Here is a 24,480-nt window from a genome sequence, read left to right on the forward strand (position 1 = left end):
TTCTTTCTAATTTGCAGATCTGAGTACAAAATAGTGCCTTTTGAGCCTAAAAACTTCATTTTTTTGGAGGTAGGAGAGACTTGTGAAGCTTGAAGAAGCTGGAGGTGTTCCACAACTGAAATGCAGTTGTTGAGAATCCTGGTTTGCTTTCGAGTTGTCTCCTGAATCCCCTCATCTGCCAGGGGCAAATGCATGCCTGCAATATCTACAGTATGGAGCTCTTCTGCACCTCCAAATCTAGAGAACAAATGAAATAATTACAGTTAAAAAGTTGAATAGAAGGGGACAGAAAAATCATTATCACATAAAATTTTCTTTTGTTATCCTTACATGATGGTTTTGCAAAGGGTTGTCACAGTAGTGATGGGTAATAAGAAACCTTTGAAAGTGATCTAATAGAAGCACTGCGTCCTAAGAAATCAGCTACAGTTAGCTCAAGGAAGAATACTTGCTTCAGGCTGAAGCATAGACAGGCATTAGGCTGCAAACACAAAGTAATTGACTGCTTCCGTTCCACCTGTTTTTCCTCCTCCTTAGGCTTCTGTAGCTAAGCAGCAAAGGTGAATTCATTTGGAAAGAACTTAAAAAAAGAAAAAAAGTTACTTGTCTTCAACAAAAACTTCTTGTCAAATTGGTTATTTAGCTGCTCACTGTGCTGGCATGCATGTTTTTTGCTGGAGATAAGCAGAGAGAAAGGCTTAAGCTTCCACAATGAGATTGGTGCGGAGCTTCCACAGACTCCTCTCTCGTAGAAAGTTGCTTGTGTTCCAGCTTTGGTTTGCTTTGTCAACCAAAGAGAGACATGCATTTTTCATACCGTGAATGTACATTGAACTGTTGGTTTTACCATATGCGTTAAATTGAACATGACAGAAACAAAGCAAACAACCTCAAGGGTCAGAAATGAAATGAAGTACTCTGGCTTCTTTCTAGGGCTATTTTTTTTTTGGTTGTTTGCTTTACAAGCAACAAACTGTACTAGGCATCCTGTACTTTTAAACATAAGCTTGTGAATACATTTTAGAGATGGCAGGGTAGAAATAATTAGTTTTGGTTCAGTAGCAAACAGACAAAGTTCAAACAAAATATTTCTGTTTTCATAACACCCCTACCCCTACCCCCAGTATTGGAAACTAATCTGTTCAACTCCTTGAAGTGCTCTTTTTGTTACGCAGGCTCTGGATTTGTACTGCCTTTGAAGTTCAGTATGGGAAATATGAAGCTAATTAGTTACTCTGAAAGGTGAGATGATGAAGAACCCATGAATCCCATTTATTTACAGCTGTTTTACTTTGTACAGAATAGGATGATTGAGAATGGCTTTGATTATTTTTTCTTTTTTGGAGGAATCATTCACATAAGGAATAGGATTGTTGTACTCCTACCATCATGAATACTTAATTCTCTTTAAAGGGAGAAGAGCATCAGCAAGGCATGCCAACAATTATCAACTCTTAGTGATCTAAAACCTTGTTAAGTGACACTGTCTGAGATGAGAGCAAAATTAGTGGAAAACGGGATCCCAGATGTCCTAGGTACTAATAAATGATCTGTTGGATATAGGAAATGTATGTGCTTCCTTCTTTGATTCTGTAGGTTTATTGCTACTTTTTTTCCTTTCAGCAAGAGTTACTTGTTAAATCAGACCAAACAGGAATACCTCTGAAATTATTACAACTGCATCAATTAGCATTGTCATGTCCCTCCTGTCAGGTTTTTCCAGCTTGAGGTAAAATCTAGGTACCTTCAGAAGACAATCTGTTGAGTGCAGTATTTAGTTCTCTGGCAAATTTTTAGTGGTCCAACACTACTTAATATTGCATCAGTCCTTGATACACACAACAATTGTGTGTACACACAACTCTAATAACAGTGAGACCAGCTTTAGTAATAAAAGGACCACTCAGATATAAATAGTTAGAAATTAATAGTTTTCCTTTTAATAATGGTCATTGCATTTTGGGTAAAGGTGCATTGGTCTAACAGGCTGAGTAAGGAAAGCAAATTAAATGCCTTTAAATTTGGGGGTAAGGGAAGTTCATCAAGTGTAGTTGTTAAAGTAGGGTGGTTTTCTAATGATTATTTCATGTCATGAAATGACGAGAAAAAGTGCATGAATAGTAAAATTGCTACTGTTTTCTCCACTTCATGAAATTCATCACAAAACAAGCAAAAGCATAAGAATTCCCAAGTTTTGTTTATAATATAAACAACAGACAGTAAGATTAACAGGCAATCCCTATGTAGCTCTTGGTAAATTTGCTACTAAGTTTATATTGCAAACAATAAATGTTATATCACCAAACATTTGGAACTGTTTTCTTGAAGTAGTTTTCAGAAGATACTGTCCTTTCAAGTGTACACGTTGCACGTTGTTTTTTAAGATTCATTTTTCCTAGGTGTTTTTGTTGTTTTTTATTGGAGAATGTTACTGGAAAAACACAAGGTTTGTACACAGCATAATTGCATAATTCTATAGAATCCCGTCAAAACATTTAGAATCCTATTGCTTTTATAATGTACTGAATTATCTGTTGTTTTTTTCCTTATGAGAATGGAGATCGAGTCATTTTGAAGGGTCTCCACTACAATGATAGCTATACAATATTTATGACAAGGGTGTAGTGCAAAAACAACTTTGCTCTTAAAGCCTTTCAATATTAGTTATTAATGACTCTTAGTATTTAAGAGAACAAAAAAATTTTGATGTGTATATAATGATTCTTCCAAACAGAAAAACATAGTTCGTTATGTAGTTCCTTACCCAAGTTCCAGTGAGGTCTGTATCAGCTGCTCCCATCAACATAATAGTGAAGTTTTGCATGTTTGTGTTGTCTTTGAAAACGTACACCTGACATATGAGGGGAAAAAAAAAAAAGTATTTTGTGCAAAGAAAAATTATCTCAATCCGTTCAGAGAACAGTCTTGCTGGTCTGAGATGGTCAGCCACCTCGCTTTGCTACTGTTGCACTTCAATTATCTGATTTTATAATAGCCTTCAGTAATTGAACTGTGTAATAAATAAGCTGTTCAAGATGAGTGCAATGATTGTTTCCTGAAAATTGCGGATATTAGCCAAGACTTGCAACAAGAATAGGGAACAAAAAACGCAGGTGAAAGATGTTTGTGTCTGAGCAAACCTGTAATTCTTTTTTTTCAAGTTTTGATATAAGATGATGCCTTTGAGTTCAAGAGTTCAGTGCTGCCTAACTCTGGTGTCTCTGCACATATATGAAGGCAGAATTGGGCTGGGTCTTGTTTGTAGCATAAGTGGATGTGCGAAATGTACGAGTTTGAAGGATGATTAGTGAAACTCTTTTATGACGACATCATTTTTTATTTCTGAGCTACATAGGAGTGTGTAACTGCATGTGTGCAGGATTTTTTTCTAAATTCTCCCTACTGGGAGTATATAAATATATCATCAAGGCTCTACATCACCTCTGCTGCTCTGCAGTTAATGAAATAAATATAAGATTCTACCTACTATAATGAATAGCACATATAACTAGCAAAGGCTGAGGCTTTTTTTCAAGACTTGAAGTGCTTTCAATTTGCTCCTCAAGAGAAAGGAATATAGAGGAAAATACCTTGTGTTTTGGCTAGGTGTGTTTTTAGATATAAATATGTACGCGTGAACGTACAAAGCATTTTGTTTCCCTTGGGTACAATTCCTTTCTTGGTTTCATGTGAAGAGGTGCACCAGGTGGAAGGACCAATTGGTCAGAAAATACAGCTGCTATTTTTTAGTTTTGTTCGAAGAGTGAACTATTCGTTGGGGAGGGAGCAAACAATGATAGAATTATCAGGAAGTCAATACACCAGATCTTGTTGCCTGCACAATTCATGATGTGGGATATGTTAAACACAGCTTTCATCCTGTAAGCAGCTAATCCTTTCTCATAGCTAAGAATACCAGTATATAATTGAGTATAATTGAAATCCTTCATGCATATTTGCTTTAGTTAAACATCTGGGTGTAAATAAAACAAGGCAAAATACATCACTGAAAAAGAGTGGACTTGTCCTTGGTAAGTGATCTCATATTGTAATTCCCCCCGAGAAAACCATTCTCGAGTTCAGGTACAAACTAAATCAATAAACCCTTTAAATTGCTGCTGGGTTATATAGGTTGTACGCAATTTCTAACCTTCTTGGAAAGTGTAGTGGTAAATAGAAGTGTCTCCTTTACAGCGTCCTGAAAGACTGACTACTGTTCACTTTGATGTGGGAATTTGTAACTAATCGGTGCTAAAGCTTGGATTGTTTCTCACAGTCAGACTGCTCCTCAGTACTACATCCAAGTGCAGTAGGAAAGGTGTTTAAAACCAAGTGCTTACACTAGGGGATGTGATCTTCCCCAGGCCTTTGTCTATGTTATTTGAGGTCCAGCAACAGCAAAAAAGCTTAGTTGTGTGAGGTGCTCAGTGTTTCCAGAGAAGTGAGAGCTCCCTCAAGATTAAGCCATATCAGAGAGAAGTTGAGCATAGGGTAAAACTAACTGATATAAGTTATTTAACTGCTGCAAGATATTTAAGTGCCTTTTGACCTTCACCTTCTTCCTTATGTAGGTAAGTGCTTGCACGACTCTGTGCAGGAACAGAGATTTAAGACAGGAGAATACATACACACTAGCTGGACCTGACATTTCCATGATCTTTATTTTTCTTGAGAGGAGAATTACAGAGGAGGGTTTTTAAGTTGTATGTAGAGTAGATCAATTTTGTATTCCTGAGCAGTTTTTAATGGAACTCTTTATTATATTTTGTTGTTATGGGAAAAAAATGAACAATCAGAATGAAATGATGAAATCTGACACGTCAGGTATTTAGGAAAATTTAAATACAGTAGACTGTAAATTGGAGAGTGTACTGATATTAGTATGCTCATAACTAGGGGAATCTCTCCAGCAGGTGTAAAAATTTGCATCATTGCAGAATTGCTAGAACCCATTCATTCCAATTTTTCCATAGTTATTTTGAGCTTATTTGAATGAGGGCCACAAAAGACAATACAAAAGCTAATAATAATAATAAAAATAAAAAGGTATGCAAGTCACAATAAGAAAAATTATGAATGTAGACAATTGCATTAAGTCATGTCTGGCTTCTGACTGAGCTAAAATAGGCTGGAGCTGAAGGAAGCTCTTCCTTTTGAGGAGAGAAGTGACACCCAGTATATTGAACCAGCCTCCTTAGTTTGCACATATGGTGAATTTCAGGCACGTTCTTGTGCCATTCTCTGAAACAAACCTTTGATCTCACAAAGTGCATTGACAAAGAAGTTCGCTATGTAGCATTCGCTTCCATTGATCCTGAAAATCTATGCAATGGAAATGTCATTCAAAGCAGATATGGAATGAGAAGGGAAACAAATGTATGTTCACAGCTGTTCTGTGTCAATTAGATACTCTCCGAGCAAGTTTGGTTCACATAGCTCTTGTTGTAGCTGAAGAGCTTATATTGCTGTGAACCTGATAAAAATAAAAACTTTGAAGTGAAGTTAAGAGGTAGATTTTGTTCCATCTACAAGATGTACCAGGTGCTAGTTGCTGATGAAAGAGGCATATGTTGAGAGAAGAGTTAGTGTATGAGAAAAGGAAAGTCTGTAGGAAGCGAGATGGGCATCTGCTTTTGGTGTTTGCTTTTTATGTATATATATTTTAAACATAGCTGCATTTCACCAATCCAGAAGGATTTTCTCAACAGCAAATAGAAATTTGCATGAAACTTGTTAACAATGTTTTTCTTTAGCACTTGTTTTACACTCTGTACCTGGTAAATTTAGCTGTTTCCCTTCTGATCCCATCCCTTGTATTTCTCATTATGATGTATGCAGTAAATAAATATTTTTTAAAAATTCAAAAAAATTACAGTCAAAACTGTTAGGAATACTTATATTTGCACTTGGTAATGTTTTATATTATAATTTATGCTGTGACCTTTGAAAAACCTCTCAGATATCTGTAATTCCCACAGTCTCTCTAAAAAGCAAAGGGAAAAGTTATATAAGTAGAGTGATATACTGTAGTTCCCAAAGTCACTTAAAGATGAACCTGCTATGGAATCAGTCTCCAACTGTCAGAATGGTATATTTCTGTAGTTGTTTTAGTTTCTCATTGCTCCTTTTCACAGGAGCTTCATGGTCTTGCCTTGAACAAGAGCTGTGTGTGTAGCAAGCCCTGGCTAACAGGAGGATGTGAGCAAGAACAGCATGGTGAGACTTGGTATAGGCTATGAATCATCAAATGAGAGCAGAGTAGTAGCTGAAACTGCTGGAATGCATACCACGGTGCCAGGGAGGGCTGATCTGATGGTAGGCTTGTATTAACACCTGGCTATAAAGTTCTGCGTTTTTCCCAGGCTCAAGTGTGCCCAGTACATGAGTGGCTAGTGAGGTGCACCTCAGCCAACTGTATGCAGTGGGTGTATGTATGGCTTGGACTGTGAAGCTTGTCCTGACGCAGCTTGTCCCTTGCTTAATCTGTTTAATAAACTGAGGCTACTGTCTGGTGTTCCTTTTCCCCTTGTGATACTCTGTTCACTAAGGATGTTCACTCACAAAAAATGATCCAATTGTGATTCTGAGTCATTTGGATACTAAAGTGGTAGATGCTATGGGAAATCCAAGGTCAAAACAAACAAACAAATTCTTTATAAAGTGCTTTACTCACTGAACAAGTAAACACAGTGGGAACGCTAATGGAAAGAAGGGAGCAAATCTCGTGAATACTTTGTCATAGACTTCAAAGGAAAACCATAAAAGGCTTGATTAAGGAGTGCTCTGAATCTCACCCACAGACTAGTAAGGTGAGTTTCAGAATGGGTGGATGACATGATAATTATAGTTTCCACTAACCTAGAATTTCCATTATGAAGAGAATTTTTTTATCCAGGTTTTTGGAAATATAAAATTTGTCTTAGGAGAAAATACATGAAATAAACCTAAAGTAAAGAATGAAAGCATATCTGTTTTGCTGATCCATTCTATTGTGTCATCCATTGGAGTCTATCCATTCACACATTTGTTATTTCAGACCTATTACTGATGAATTGCCAAGCTATAAATATTGCGGGCAGATTTTATTAAGTACATATTTTATTAAGCTTAACTATATGAAGACTAATTGCATACAGCCTTGATAAAGGGAAAAATCAATATGGCTTGATAAAGAGAAAAATCAGTATCAGTCCAATGGCAATATCAGTTACTTAACTTCTGTATCACTTTTCTTTTTTTTTTCTTTTTGTGCAACTTAAGATTTGGTAAATTTTTGGGGGGAATCAGAAAGGAGCACTGTACAGGAAAAAGGAGTAATGAATTAATATACATTGCTCTATATACTATCTTTTGCAAGAAGAACCTCAAAGTAGAGAGTGTGAAACAATGCAATGTTTTTTGCATGTACCTGTTTCTGGATGGATTTCTATGCCTGGATTGGAGAGGACTATACCTCTGACATATTAATTCACAATATTTTGGCAAATGTTAAATACAGAAATACTTTTCATTTATTTTGCATTTATAATTTTTTAAAATCTACCTAATTCATTTATTTATTTATTTTCAGCATTTCTCTTTTTCATGTTTCAGAAGTTTGATATGTTTTTGAAATTACCAGTTCTCAGCTTTCTGGGTAGTTTTTTCGGTTCCTGATAATGTGTGTTCACTAGTTTTACACTTAGTTATTCCAGGTTTCCCTCACATAACTTCTGCTGAAAACAGACCTCTCAGAATTTTGTTGTTATGGTCGAGTCAGAGACAGCAGCGGTCCTGAAGTTGCTCGTTTAGCTCTCCCAATTACTATCAAGGACTTGTTAGTACTTTTAAGCTGCTCAGGTATTTGTCTTTTGTTTAGATTTCAGCCTGCTGCTCAGAACTTCATATTTATTTTGTGCTTCTTCTGTATCTTCTTTTGCACTCTGACTTCTTTAATCCTGTTACATTTTATTCAACCCATGATCTTTCCTATGGTACTGTACCTTGATGCTTAACAGGTACAGCAGTATTTTTCTCTTTGACTTGCCTTTCCTTTCTCTTTACTTTCCCTTTTGGAAAAGAAAGAGAACCCGATGATCACATCATATTGAAAATTACCTAAGTAACATTATGGCTAAAGTCAAGATAACAGTTTTGATTGATTGGTCAATATATAACCCTAACAAGCAATGCTTTTTGGAATTCATATCGTATTAAATATAGAACTGTAGCATATCTGAACAATTCAGTTCCAGAAGAATGTGTGCTATATCAGCAACAAGTTCAATGGTTCTCGGTACAATAGAGGTCTCCTTAAGTACAGATTTATAGGAACACGGATGTTTATACAGAACAGCAATTAAATACATAATTAGGTTTTATGAGTATTTTAAGCAAGTGTTTGAAGTTTATTGAGGATGCTGTTCAAGATGTGGAGAATAATTTTAAATAAAACAATCACAAATGAAAAAGGTATCATGGATGTGTGACAACATCGTTGCTGTGTCAATATGAAGAAAAAAGCAACATTTTTTAAAATTCTCTTTGAATATATTAAGGATCCTGAAGAAATGTTTCATGTATTCCAAATCAACAGTGTTGCAGAACACACGGTCCTCTGTTTAGTGCAAGCTCAAAGGATATATTATTTTGAGAAAAACTTTTTTCACTGCAGACTGAACAAAGTTAAAGGTGGCTTGATACCATAAAGACAAATTTAATGTTAAATTGATCAAAGTTGTCCTTTCTGGTAGAAAATGAACTATACAATTGCTTCTGTCTCTTCTGTTTATTGTTCTGGTGCTGCTGTAACAGGGTGAAGAGCAGGTACAAGGACAGAACTGCCGGTAGAATTGCTGAGCAGATAACTTATGCATTATAAGGAGATAGAGTTAACTTTTTTTTCTTTTCATTTCATGATAGATTCTGTAACACAAGTGTCTGAAAACAAATTCTTTAGATAAGTAGAATAGAATATTCTTACACTGTTTCCTTCAAGAAAGAAGCCTCCTGAAGTGTTTTGTGGAGTTTTTCTTGGGTATAATTATCTAGAAGATAGATTTAAAACAAAACAAATGAAACAACAAAAACAAACTTGTAGAATCATAGAATGGCTTGGGTTGGAAGGGACCTCAAAGGTGATCTAGTTCCAACCTCCCTGCCATAGACTGGGATGCCACCCACTAGATCAGGTTGCTCATCTAACCTGGTCTTGAACATCTCCAGGGTTGGCGCATCCACAGCCTTTCTGGGCAACCTGTTCCGGTGCCTCACCAATTTCTGAGTGAAGAATTTCCTCCTAACCTATAATCTAAATCTCTCCTCTTTTAGTTTAAAACCTTTTCCCCTCATCCTGTGAATATCTGTTTGAGCAAAGAGTTGCTCTTCATCTCTTTTAGAAGTCCCCTTCAAGTACTGAAAGGTTGCAGTGAGGTAGCCCCAGAGCCTTCTCTTCTGTAGGCTGAACAGCCCCAGCTCTGTCAGCCTATCTTTGTAGGAGAGGTGCTCCAGCCCCTTGATCATCGTTATGGCCCTCCTCTGGACCTGCTCTAGCAGCTCCACATCCTTCTTGTGCTGGGGGCTCCAAATCTGGACACAGTACTCCAAGTGGGGCCTCACAAAGGCAGAATAGAGGGGGACATTCGCTTCCTGCAACCTGCTGGTCACTCCTCTTATAACGTAGCCCAGGATGCAGTTAGCCTTCTGGGCTGCAAGCGCGCACTGCCAACTCATGTCAAGCTTTTCATCCACCAGAACCCCCAAGTCCTTCTCTGCAGGACTGCTCTCAGTGAGTTCTTCACCCAGTCTGTACTGATGTCTGGGATTGCCCCGGCCCAGGTGCAGCACCTTGCACTTAGACTTGTTGAACCTCATTAGGTTCACATCGGCCTACTTCTCAAGCTTGTCCAGGTCCCTTTGGATGGCATCCCTTCCTTCTCTTGTATCAACCACACCACTCAGCTTGGTGTCACCTGCAAACTTGCTGAGGGTGCACTTAATCCCACTGTCTATGTTGTTGCTAAAGATATTAAATGGTACCGGTCTGAGGACAGACCCCTGAGGTACGCCACTTGTCACTGGCCTCCACTTGGACATAGAGCCATTGACCACCAAAATGAGGTGGCTTACCACGGCCTAACTACCCCGGACACACAAATAGTTTTGTAAAGCTTACCAAGAATCCAAGACAGATTGACTGCTCCCCTGGATAAGGCTTCAGTGTTGCATGACCAAAGATGTAACAACTAAAACTGACAAATGTTCTTTCCTGTCTGGGAGCCAAGATAAGAAGTTTTATATACTTCTTGTATTGTGGCGCTTTCATAACTTCTGCACAGAAGTTGCTTTTATCAGGTTACTGATGTATTGTCTTCTTCAGACAGACAGGTGCTTGCTCTGCTAGCACTCTAAACCAGTAAGAAGACAATTTAACATAGTGCTGAGTATCAAGGAATGCAAAAGAGTCCTCAGAAGAGCTTGGGCTCCATGGTGTGACATGATGTCTCTTATTGGATTTGCTAACCTAATTTGCCAATATATTTGAATTAAAAATGAAAATAATTTTAAAAATCATGTTATGATTTCATAATGGATATGTTTCAAAATACTAATGCTTAGTAGTGACTAAATACTAATGCTTAGTAGCTTTTGAGAAGTGACACATGATGCCAAGCGGGTAGCTCAACATTAAGACAAGTCATGTTTAGTTTTAAACATTGAGTGGATGAAATTGATTTAACTTAGTTAACCTTGTACTGTGTTGCTGGCCTTTGTACTGTCAGCACAAATGTTGAGTGGACTTTGGTAAATCCATATCTGAAGAAAATACTGCTAGGTGATCATAATGCATCTTTTTAGTGTGATTATAGGATTCCAGCTTGCATTTAAAGCCAATGTTCCCTGAGACATGTCTCTGCCTAGAAATAACTATCTATACTAGCCATAGGTCTTGCATATGTTTACAAATGTATATGTCTTTGTGTGTACATATACAGACTTGTGTATGTGGAGTCAAATGATCTGGGACTAATTTCTCTTCTTGTTGCCTCCGTGTTATTAAAAAATCAAACAAACAAAAAAACCAGTTTTAGAACTTTGATTTCTAGAACTGTCATCTGATTAGAGTTGACCAATGACCTTTTCTAAACTAAGTTGCTGAACAGTGAAACAAACTTTCGTACTACCCACATTGACTTTTTTTGCCAAGCAACATGGAATTATCTAAATTTTATATGAACTGAGATAACAGAAAAAGAGTGGGAAGTTTCCTATAGACGTCATTATGTTGGTAGGTCTATTTTTATTAACAGCAGAACTAAACGTAAAATTCTAAACCAAGTAAGAGATGAAATTATATAGCTAGCTGAGACAGAAATGTTAGCCTGACTATTGTCAGAGATGTTGGAAGAAAACATTGTTCATTATCTCTTGATGATAGTACAAGAGTACTGGATTGAAGGGTAGTAACATTGAGGTCATAGTCAAAAGTTTTAAATTTGCAGTAGAAAATCCAAGCAGAGGCAATGTTATAGATATAAATGATGAAGAATATCAGAACTGAAAAATAATTATGTTAACTATCCAAAAGAGAATGTTTTTGGAATGAATGCTTTTTCTGTTAAAGACTAAACCCTGTAGAACTGATATGAAAAGTCAACTGTACATGCAGTGGACAAGTCTACAGTTATACAGTCTGTACTTGAACAGTTGTGTAGAGTTTGATAACTTTGAGAAGCTGTAAGTGTCTGTTCCATATTATATCTGTTTGGATTTATGGATTCAATAAAGATTCATTGCTACGGGTAAAGTGCCTACTGAATGTTTTATTGAAGGAAAAAAAAGCTCAGCCCACCTATCGATGTTTGGAAGGGGGGCACTTCTTTTAGCATGCAATCAGTCTCAGGGTTCTATACAGTCCTTCCTCATGAAGTTAACTCTGCTTTTGTGGTCTAAGCAGTTTTCAGTAGATCAATAGAAGTCTTTTGTTTTTGTTTGCTTTTGTTTTTCTTCCCCCCCCCCCCCGTGGGTCATCATTCTCATTATGAAGTTATACAGGGCAGGTCAACTTGCTGTTTGATCTCCTGAAGCCATGTATCTAAGCTAACTACAAGTTTTCAGAAGTCTCCTTCTGTTCCATTAGTCACTGATGGGAACTGACAGTTGCATGTTTTCCCTGGTGGGTCATTGATTCTACAGGGCCAAGAGTCTGCCAAAATGATGCTAGGTGGATTTTGTTTTATTTACAATCAGCACATTAAAAAGTAGGAGAAAATAGGTGAAAAGGGCCTGGTTCTCTATCTGCTATCTGTTTAAAAAACAAATAAAATGCACCAGAGCTGCTACTGTTTTGTGGGATTTATAGTTAGAATAGATAGGATGCTTAAGCATGCTTAGTAGTCATGTAAGTATTGACGAAGTGATTTTTATTGGAACTGCTAATAAAACAAGCCTGGACCCCATGCTTATTTATTACTCTCAGTAGGGGGGTGAAATATTCGAACCAAATATTTTGACGCACAAACTATAGAGGTCAGGTAAATAATTTGTCTTGGCTCTCCCTAAATACACAACTTTTTGAGTTCCTTTAATTTATTTTTTCAGTTTGGAACACAATGTTCAGATAATGCCCAAATACAAAACATATAACATACATGCCATTTGATTGCGGAGAATTTTTGTATCTGACAAAGGCTGGATTTCAGTAAGGACTTATCTGCTGTTCAGTTTAAAGTTTATGTGATTTTTGTTTTCCAAATGTCATTTTCATTCATAAATGACTGACATTAGATTAATATACTTGAAACTGAGTCTAGACAGTATTGTAATATATCCATAATATAATTATATATAGTATATATTGCCTACTTTATTTAGATAACTGGATAATTTTGTTTGTTGGTTAATAATAACTTCCCTCACACTGAATTTCTATATCTAAAATACTCATATTTACGAAGAGAAAAAGCAACAATGTGGTGCCCTGTTATCTTTAACGATGATTTCCATCACAATTTTGCTTATTTTTACAATTTTAGAGATTCTTATCTTCAACTTCGAGGTATGTTGATTCATAATTGCTATGAGTCTTTTTCTCACTTGAATACAAACTGCATCCATGTGTACCCATCTGCCCCCAAGAATCTCTCTTAAGTGATTGTTTTAGAAACACCTGGGACATCCTGCACTTGACAAGCATACTTTGTAAGCAATATTACTGTTTATGATGCAAGGAAAGGAATTCAGTCTACTCTTTTCATAACTATTGGTGCTTTAAAACAAACAAAAAGCTAAATACATTAGTGCTGTGTCCTTTCCATAATCTCACCTCATTTTCTTAGAATTTACAGTAGGATGTCCTCAACTGTTGGTTGCAAGTAGAGCAGAAAAATGAAAAATAGAGAAAGCATCTTGTATAAGTGACAACAGATTACAAGCGATATAAGAATATAAGTGACAACAGATTTGCTGAAAGATGCATCCATCCAAGTTTCTTGTCTTAAACTGGAGGTTTACAGTTGTTTTAAATGTCCCCGACTGCAATGAAAGCTTGTGTACCATAAGTAATCGAAATCTTTATAACAGTTGTCATTTCAAATAAAAGCTTTGTAAACAGTCAGAAAACAAAATCAATTTTCCTTTGTCCTTCCATTCTATCTAGTATTCAGTGAGAAACTTGATCCATATTTTGAAGACTAAAAGCTGCACTTCTGATGTTTAAGGAAATAACAGTCAGAGGTGGGGGATGGAAAGGTGGAGTTGCTATACATTTGTCTCTGTTGCATGCTAAAACTTAGAATCCATTGAAATGTTTACTATAATCCATTCAATTGTGTCAGTAAGAGTAATAGAAGAGTCAAAACAGCTGACTAAGCTTAGAACTATAAGGGAATGTTATTCCCTGGAAACAAGTGATATTGGGACTTACACTGACACTACATCAATAGTCTGGTGATATATATGTGAAACAGTTTGCCGTTACAGTATTACAGATGACCTTAACATACAAAGTACTGCTAAATTATTCTGTTTTATAATGTACATTTTTAAATGCATATTCTTGATAAAATGTTTAATATTCATTCTAGTCTCAGGTGAGTGTGCTGATAATGACGCTTCATTTTGCAGAATGGTGTAACTGGTGTAACCTACTATTCAGAGAACAGATTTAATCTGTGTATAATTAACTACTGAAGCTCCTAGAAATAGGTTTAAACTTATTTTCCCCATGTGTAATTTACTGCAAAAGAAGTAGGAAACTCTGACAGTTTTTGAGGATTGGAAGGTTTCAGAAAATTGCTGGGATTTTGTAGTGTTTATGGCATGGTATGGTGCTGTACTGATTATTGAGTCAACTTCTTCCCAAACTGTCCTGTACTACCAAACTGGCATCCAAGTTGGGCATAGGCCTATCTTTCAGTTGAGAGCTTGTTTTTCTGGTTGCAAGAATCCATTCTCTCTTCATGCCCCCATAATGTGTCATCAAGTCTAAACATTTCCCTATAAGCCTCATAATTTTATTTATTTTTTCTTTCTCCTCAATGATGAGGGATGATGCCATCCTTCTTAAAGAGCTGTATGTTTCATTCAGATACCTACATATAGCTTAGATGTCCCTTCTGTTCAAATCTGATGTCAGAGGAATTATGCTGTTTAAGTCTGGTCCAATTGCTTTACATCTTATGTCTTTTTTTTTTCTTTCTTTTTTTTTTTTCCCTTAATTAAATAACTATCTTGTTAATCAGATTCAGAGGAGTTTGATACTTGTCAGGACCAAATTCTGTATATCTTATATTTCTGGACTTCTTAGTTTGTGATTTAGATGATTTCACATAAAAAATACTGCTACTATGTCGTGATGGGAACAATAGATTTTTTATTATGAATTTCAGAAAATAACAGCACAGCTGTTATATTAACAGGGTATGGGTATGCTGTTGTGGAAAATTGACTTCTAGAATGGTCTGTCTGTCCATACTTAAAATGATACTGCATATGTGTGTAAGACCTTCCAAAGAGAGTTCATCAAATGTGTGGGAGACTGAAATTCAGTTACTCGTAATTCAAGAAGGCAGGAATAAGAAAAACAATTGAGTGCTTAAGTCTTTGTTTTATCTTTGCTTAAACTCAGTCCTGGGAATCCTGTTTTTATTAAGGTGCAAAAGTGAAGATATATTCAATTGTTTGAAATAATGAGAGTCCTTGAATAGTTGAATAATCTAAGTGATTCATGACTACAATATAGTATACTATATAAATACAAAATACTATTTTGTATTGACAAATTCACCTTTTTTACTTTTAATTTTATTTTTCACTTGAATTGCTCTTGGTTGGTCTAAACGACCTAACTTTTCAATGCAGAAATTGCAGTTGTACTATAAATAGCCATGTGCAAAGTTGAATTTTACTGTTGTCAGATACATGAACGCTGTCCTTGGACACAGTACTAAGAATCAAAGATTAATATCAGAAGTAATATTGTCAACAATTTAAGGAACAATTAAATTAACAATTCTTTAGCAACTGTTAAAGAACAAGCAATTTAAAGTCCTGGACAAGGCTTTAATTTGAAGTGATTATTTAAGACAGTGTTACCACCTGGTTGGATTTTTTAATGCAGGGCTTCACTTTAAACAAAAGCATGACATTTCAATGGCAAAAGTCTAATACATGTTTTGTGCTGCTTAAAGAAGAATGGAAATGGTGACCTTACTGAAACTACCTGATTACTTTAGCAGGAGGAAATTCGTGCTTAACCTCTGTTCATTATCAAATTACAATAGGAGTATTCTCTGAAGCTTGTCAGGCTGATTACACTTAATATTGTTCCTGGCACCGAGGCGAGCCAGCTCTTTTATTGTGATGTATACCTTATTAAAAATCACATGTAGCCGGGGTGGTGACAAAAGCTGTAGGTGTTTCTTCATAAAGCTTAATGCATATAATATTCGTTGCATGTAACAACTAAAATGTTAGTATTTATCAAGTGTTCTAGCACTGGCTAGATTTAGTTCACATAACAGTAGGTTGTCATGCAACTTGAGAGAAACATATGAAGCGAAAACTGGGTTGTAAATAATGCTGAATTGTGGAAGGTTCAAATTCTCAGCATATGGGTTTTCCTTGTAAACCTATGATGTGACTGACCTGTGTTTGATCCTGTACTTCTGATAACATTAGTTATTATATATCAGGGACAACCAGATTGAGTGCTGTTGAGTTACTGCATAGGTTACATGTAATCGAGTCCTGACATAATCTTCTTGCATGGACTTTGCCCTATGTGTTCATAAAGCTGTTCTCAGATGCACTTCTTGTTCCCCAAGATTTCCAATTTTTCCTTATATTTGGTAGATGAACATAATAGAAATGGTCTGAAGCCACCATTTCTTCTAATAAAGTTCATTCACAAATTGAGAGGAAAAGCAAAACATATCAAGAGAATAAAATAACTTGATGAAAGCTGAGTATTTTATTTACCAGGTAGAGGAAGCATTAGATTTTAGTTTGTGTTTTTCCATCCTGGGAAAACTTAAGATTTTTTGTTATTGGGGGGCAGAGGAAGCCCTCTCTCCTCTCTTCTTCTTCAGCTGTCCTCTAAAATAAAATTTCTACTGAAAAATGGAAGTCAACCTAGTGTGTGCTGGTGATCTTCACTGAAAGTATTGGGTACTACACTGCAGGCCAAAACATCCCTGTTCTTATTTTTGCAGCAGTGAGAAACTGGAGATATTTGTGTGTCATTAGAAAGATGCAAACTCAAACAGTTCCATGCTTTTTGATCTGCCACATTCTGGCAACGTGAGCAGAATATAATTATTGGTCAAACTTCAATATAAAGTGAAGATACTTTGTCTAAAGTGTTATGTTGATGGAAGAGATACTTCATTCACTTTCATCTCTGCTAGGTATCCAAATACCATTTTCTATTGAACAATTGTTTTCTTTTTTCATAAATCATATTTTGTGATGCCTCTATTGCGAAGATATGACTGATATTAGATAGCACATTTACATTAGTGACTTGCTTTGCTTAAAAGCGTACTCAAAATCCATTAAAGGAATGTTAAGATTACCGTTTAACTTCAAGGTCTTAGGTCTGATCAGAAAATAGCACCAATGTTGCAGAGTTGAGGTTCTTTATTCCCCATCTTAGAGACACTAAGGGTTACTTACAAGTAGAGTTACTGCAAGGTTAGTGGAAAAAAAGACCCCCTACTGCACTTGTACAAGGAATGGATGTTTACTGATCAGTCTTCTTCAAAACCATGATTTTAAATGAAAAAGTTTGTTGTTTTATAATTATCTGAGATGTCTGCTTTTTACACGAAACAGCATGTGAGAGTTGGATCCATATTTCATTGAACCTAAACCAATATGTCAGATGGATTTCATTGGGGATTTTACAGAAAACTTTAAAAACTATAATTACTTTGTAAGAAAGAATTACTGTTTTTAAAAGGGTTAGACAAAATATTTTGACTTACGAATTAATTCATATATAAGTTTGATTCCTCTTAGCATATTTTTGGTTCTAGTTTGTACTGCAGGGAGGTTTCAGTCAGGGGAAATTTTTATATGAAATAGGCTTTACAAAGTTCAGACAGCACTGAATCATCCTTTCCCCAAATTACTGGGTGTCATGAAACTTTGTACTGTGAAAGTTTTGCTTGGTTTCGTGTGTGGAATATCTTTCAAAACAAGAAAAATCTCATACTATCCCATCATTCATGTTAAACACATCCTTTCTGTCTCATGTTCAACACAAACAATACACAATTGCCAGTGTTTCAGTCTGATTTATATACTCAGATGCAGCACATCAGGTTAACATTTAACACATCTGTTTATCTAAATTGGGAGAAAGCAAGTTTTTATACGGGTAGGTGGAGGGGGGGACCTTCCCACATTCCAATTTGGGATCTTGTTGGAGTTAATTAAATTTGGGTGAACTGTTTTCAAATACATTGAGGAATGTTGTGAGAGGATCTCATGCTTTTGTTTTCTGTGTTAGACAGGGCTACGAAGAACTGGAGAGACAGCTGAAAGAAGTCTTTAAGGAAAGGAGTAATATCCTTCGTCAATTGTCGAAGACTTCTAAAGAACTTGAGGGAATTAAAGTAAACCTCCAGGTTGGGTTACATCTGGGTTTTGTGACATAGGATTGCAGCCTATTTACTTCAAAAAATGTGTGTTTTGTTGTTGTTGTTGCTGATTTTAATATGCAAATAATAATTTTGTTGGTCTTGCACTGAAAGTAAAATGGATGTTTTCAAGGAAAATGCAATCTGAATGAATCTGAAATCCCTTTGACCATTTACTCAATAAATAAAATATAGTACAGTAGAACAAAAAGAGGAACAGAATAAGAATAAGCTGTATTAGTGGACTTACCCTGCCTATTTACCCTGGCAGCTACTAGGAAGGGATTTCCTTTACTGTTGTAGGCTGCATCTTTGCTGACAAATTGCATATACACAGCCTAGTGTAGCTGCTGACTTTACCTTGCTGATATGCCATCTACACAGAGTCACTGGATTTACTGCAGGGGATTACTTTACAAGTTCAACTGATAAATTGTATTAGACGAGCTGGCAGTCAGCCAACTAGAGCTGAGACACTTCTGCATTTAATTTGGGAGATTTTGGGGGTATTGTACATAAACTGAAAGGACAATAGTCAGATTAACTTCACAGTCCAATCAGCACTTCAGAGTGAAAAGTAAAGATCCTGCTCTGGATTCAAAGTACTGAAATCACCAGATGATCACTCAAGAGCATGTTTGTCTTTGACTGATACAATGTGCTGGCCTAGTGAAAACGTTCATACTCCCTTTAAGTTGAGATTTTTCCCTGTATTACATGCATTTTTAATGGATGGTATTTTTCTGACATTGCATATTTACCTTTATGATGGTATAAGCTAGCTGGGAAAAAATATATGGAGTAGCATCCTGCTATCTTTTTACGGGAAAAAATGTGTACTATGTGTCAGTAATATACTATAGTACATTATTGTGTTATATCGTCTTACCAGACTTCTCTGGTTCTAATTAATGTGAACTGTTACCTATAGAACATTTTCTCACCACCACCAGCCCCCCCCGCCTTGCTGCCTTAAATACTTTACCACTCCTTTTTTTATAATATATTTTTTTCTTATTTCTTATAGAAATGTGATCCAGCATGTAGCTACTTTATTTTAGAATGGGCTTTTTATGCAGCAAAGTTGAAGGTAGTACTCAGCAAAATTATACTGTGAGGTATTTTAGACTTAATGCTTCAGAGATCCAGAGATATGCAAAGAGGTCTCTGGTATTATATTCTGTACTCACACTTGTATTTGTCTTGCCTTCTTAATGTTTTTTTGTTGCTTCTAAACTTATATCATGTAATCAGATCTCACTTAAAACAGACAAAACAGATGTGTACAGTTAGCAGTGGTGAGTTATGCTGAAGAGAAAAGTCAGGCTATTCCTCCTTTTCTAACCTTTTATCATTAATATCTGTAATTCACTGGGAATGTTTTATGAAAGAGGTCCCAATTAATCATTTAACAAATGAGAAACATTCAAGATCTCTTTGGTAATTGGTTTCTTGCTTTGTTACCAGTCTTTGAAAAATGATGAAGCATCAGCCAGAGGTGATGTGCAGAAACTGCTGGAACTGGGCCAAAAGCAAAGGTAAGACACACCTTCTTCCTTTTCTTTCCTTTCTAGACAAAAAGATATAAGATTACAAAAGGCCATCCGTCTTTCTGCCTTAAATTATAAACACTAATGTAGTCTGGGCGCTGCTGATCATAAGAATAACAGTAAAATAAAGGCAAGGAATGTTATTCAGGGAAATTTTGAAAACAAATGACATACAAGCTGATATTGGACATATATGAGGAAAAGGCATTAAAATGCTACAGTGAGATATCTGCTAATGAAAAGGGTTTTGACCCTTCTACATGACACTTTCTTTTCATTAGTACTGTTATTTCTCAGCACTGTGTGACCTAATTCTCTTAAATATTGGAATTCAAACATTAATATAGGGAGCGGTCACTTCATCTGAAACAATATGTTTCTCAAATTTTTGTCTAGAAAGAAAAACATATATTAAAAACTTAAAGTACAGTGCATACTGCCTTCATTGTTAGAAATGCAATACTTAAATTCTTTATTCCTTTTATTGCTGATACTGCATTTAGTAGAAGTACATACAAAATTACACTGTTGTATAGAAGGCTTGCAATACAACGACCTTCAGTTCTTCAATACAAAACAAATTGAAGCCATAATGAAATACCACAGAACTTTACATTTTTACTTCCATGGAGAAGGATCACATACATCAGAATCTTTCAGATATTCCAGATAAATCTATTAAATGATTAAAGCATTTAGTTCAGCAATTATTCTATTTAAACACTTATATGTTATATGGATTTGATACAACTGAAAGGTATATTTCTCAGCATCATAGCTGCCCCTGCCATGGGCTCTATCCTTCATACATAACTGTGTTTTTGCAGTGGTTTGACTGTTGCGCAACTCTTATATAAAGTAGTGACATTAAGTGATTTACAAGTATTAAGACTACACAGTGAATAGATGTTCTGAGTTGCTGATAGGAAAAATCCAGTGGGTTAAGGGAAAACTAAATACATTAGTCATATACTCCAAGTTATTTTCCTAATATCTTTCTTAAATGTCCCCTTGGTCTCAAAGTCCATCCAAAAGGAAATGTGAACTTGTGCTTCTAAGGGTATCAACTACCGAGTATACTACTGCACAGCAGCAGTTCCCAGAGACAGACTGGGAATCAATGCAACATGCAGTATGCTACTGAGCAACCCTCACACTCCTGCAGCAAAGAAAAGGCTTTTGATATATACTTCAATAAAATGTCTTGGAAGTATTGTGGGTACTTGAAAACTGTTTACAAGCTCACTGTATTTTACTTTGAGGGCTATGGAAGTCCAATATAAGAAACAACTGTTAACAATGTGCCAAGGAATCCCCCTCATAGAATTTAACAAATGGTCACAGTTTATTTGCCAAGAAACTCAGGCAATACTTCTGCAGTAATTCAAGAACAGTGAACTTAGGGTTCCACTTAAATGTGCTGTATTTGAACCACAATCCAAAATATATTACAATATTAATCTTACAATCAACTTGGTTTGGACAAATGTGAGCTCTGTCTGGTCTGCGAGCACTGCTTTGATTATTTCCTGCGGTGATGGATGACAGTAAAGTTTGGAGTGCTAGAATCTTGGCTTGTGCTAGCTCTGCTGACTTCCCATTAGATTTTTTTTTTTATTATTATTCCTTTTGTGTGAGTTCTTCAGTACTTCTCAAGCTGCAAGTAAAATTTGGTCACTTACTACGGTGTCTCCAGTTTTGTTATTGTTTTGCACCATCAACGTTTTGGAATGATCACATCTGTTTATACAGTAAACGGAGCTGTACTGTGTTGATGATACATTGGTTTCATGCTGCTCAGTCACTATCTCAATTAAATCTGTTTGTACCAACCTTCCCAAAATTGCAAAAGTAATTGAGGTGTCAGCTAAGAAACAGCAGCTCACAAATTCTGTTCTTGTCTGAACTAGAAGCCTTCCACTCCAATTTACTTTTCATTGGGTTTAATTATCAGCTATATATAGACCCAGTTTTATGTTGGTCCTTATTCCTAGAGGTTTGTCCATGCAAGCAGCAGCACTGATAATGCTCTGCAGCTGTTCTGAAATATGTCACTCTGGTACTTTGTAACAGCTCCAAAATCTGTCATGGGTACAAAGAGATGACCAGCAGAGGATCTCAGCTTGCTGCAATCATCTTTGGAGAAATTTTCTGATTACATCAGTAACGCAAAGCTTTTTTGATCCAAACAACTATTTTTTTTTTCTCTTGTCCAGTTGTATGCCAGAATCTTCTACTGAATTTCCTCTTGTTTCTCTCTAGAAAGAGCCAAGTGAAAGCTGAATTATATAAGAGTATTTTTATTACTTTTTTTAACAAGCTGTTGATATTAGTGTGGTGCCAGTTCAGTGTATTTTCAGTAGCCTGCTTTTCTTGTTCTTATTGTGCCAATCTCTTGCTAGAAATTATGCACTGGCAGATGTTTTGCACAGCATGCTTCTTGGTAGATGTGAAAGGTAGACAATTTCCATCATAGGTAATTTGTCTTGCATTGGTACTACAGTTCATGGGGTCATTGTAGTGTTATTAGCAACACCTGTAGATACAGCACATCTGTCCATTACTCTGAGTAATTAAAGGTGCCTTTTCTTGAAAGTGAAGAATAATTTCTTAATGGATAATTGTGATGAAGTTTGTGTTCTGTGTTTTCAACAAACTAGGGAAGAAATGAAATCTCTTCAAGAGGCCTTTCAAAAGCAGCTTAATGAGGCAGCTGAGAAAGCAGAAAAGCAGCAAGCTACCGTGAGTGATTCCCTGTCCCTCTTCCATTACTTTTTCCTCTGTCTTTTTTTATTTTTAAACCTCCTGCCTCAGCAGTTTGTTGTAATCTCAAATATGTTTGCACATTTAAAAAAAAAAAAAAAAAAAAAAAATCTTATGTTAAAATCTAATGTTTCAATTATGTTAGTACTGGACAAGCTTCAGAAGAAAGGATGTGGTGAAAGTCAAACCCTAAGATATTCATCTTCACTAATTTCTGTAGGATTTAGATGTGTGTACCTAGCCTCTCAGAGGTTTGGAACTAAGTCCTTACACCGATGAGGTTACCTTTATGGACCCTCATGTCTCATCTATACCAATTTATGTTGTCATACTGTCGTTAACTTTTTTGATTTGCTATTGATTTTCAGCAAGAAAATAAACAGCAGAAAGCTTGATTTTGATCATACAATAAGATATAATTGTCACTACACGAAGGTAGTAAGTCCCATTAAGATTTCATGCTTTAATTCTGGATAAATAGTACAATTAGTTGGATTTGTATATAGCACTGTAATGCTGTGGGACATAAGTAGCCAGATTTTGCTATCACAGGGGAAAATAATAATAATAAAAAAAAAAATCTTTGCTTAATTCTTAGATATAAGTAGGCTGGGAAGGCACATGTAGGTCCTTCAACTACAGACTTAAGCATTTGTAACATCAATGCTTAACCTGAATTTTCATATAGTTTTGAATTGTCATTTATATGGGTAATGCTGGATTTTGGTTATAAATATATAGTATGTATTTATAATATATATATATACATATAATAGTTTTATGTGCTCCCTTCTAATTAGAAACAAGGTAGATTTTGAAGTAAGTATTTCTCTTGCAGGTTTCTTTCAGCTGAGATAATCTTTGAAAGCGCTCTTTTTTTTCCCTTTGTTGCTCAGAAGTCAGAAGGGTAAAGATACTGTTTTACCTGTTCCTTCATGTCCCACAACATATAATTACTGGATTGTTGGCACTTGTAGGCCTCTACAGAGAATAAAAGCCCTCGTCTCTTTTTGATTGGGAAAAAATAAGTAAACTGAATGCTGAATTGAACCTTGAAAAGAGTATCTTGGATCTTCCTTGGTAATCAGGGAAGAGTATATGCGTGGGTGTGTATATATTTTATATATATATATATATATATATATATATATATATATAAATTTGTTAATTATTATGAACATACATAAATCTGTCCTTGTTTTAAGATTTTGTACTAAGGCAAGATATATTGTCCTGAAATAAGAATTAGAACTTAATCCTCTCTGATAAGTATGCAAAGCATGCTTTTCCAAAGTTGTCTTTTCCAGACGCATTGACGCTTTGGTGGCAGAGCAAATTCTAGCCCTACAAATTAAGAGTGGATTTTTTTTTTTTTTTTTTAAATCTCTATATTAGATTTTGGTATTGAAAATTAATCCTGCTGCGTTAAATAAATCTCAGCTGTAGTGAATGGATTATTGGCTGTTTTTTTTTGATGTAATGCTATCTTTTTAACTTGAGCAACAGTGCCTTGCATAAACTCAGCCTCCAGCATAGAACTTGGGAAGAGTACAAATCCATTGCAGGAAAACAAACAAACGAACTAACAACAATGAAAACACACACACAAAAAAATACACATTCTGAATTGATAATAGAAATGAACTTGGACTTGTCAGATGGTTAGAGAAACTGAACTCTTGAGCTGTATTCTAAAACTTGCCAATAACAGAGTATTAAATCTGCCACTGATTTTAAGGAAAGCAATACTGGCTCCTTGGTTTGTGACATTTATTTCTTTATGCTGCAGGGTACGATGTACGTAATGAAACTCACCACTACAGTGAGACTGAATGAATATTCAAAAAGTGCTTCAGGGCCCTCAGATGAAAGCTGCAATAGAAATGGAAATAAATATTATTACTGTCACACAGTGTTACTCTTCAGATGGTTTCTCTGTTTCCTGTATTTTTGAAAGCGATATGACTGCTTTGAAAGAAGGTCTAGGTACTTCGAGGCAAGCCTAGCTTGAGAATGGAAGCTTGAATTTAATTCTAATTGTGATT

General features: G+C 35.8%; 1 protein-coding gene across 3 annotated transcripts in view; it reads left to right on the forward strand.

Moving 5' to 3' along the window:
* LUZP2 (leucine zipper protein 2) overlaps positions 1-24,480 on the forward strand; it is a 261,711-nt gene that overhangs the window by 135,783 nt on the left and 101,448 nt on the right. For all 3 annotated transcript variants that reach the window (XM_040559468.1, XM_040559471.1, XM_040559470.1), the window contains exons 5-7: positions 17,993-18,110; positions 19,590-19,660; positions 22,333-22,414. In XM_040559468.1, the coding sequence (XP_040415402.1) occupies positions 17,993-18,110; positions 19,590-19,660; positions 22,333-22,414 (271 nt within the window). The remainder of the gene's footprint in view (positions 1-17,992; positions 18,111-19,589; positions 19,661-22,332; positions 22,415-24,480) is intronic.

This window comes from Cygnus olor, chromosome 5, assembly GCF_009769625.2.
Source record: "Cygnus olor isolate bCygOlo1 chromosome 5, bCygOlo1.pri.v2, whole genome shotgun sequence".
Taxonomy (NCBI): Eukaryota; Metazoa; Chordata; class Aves; order Anseriformes; family Anatidae; genus Cygnus; species Cygnus olor.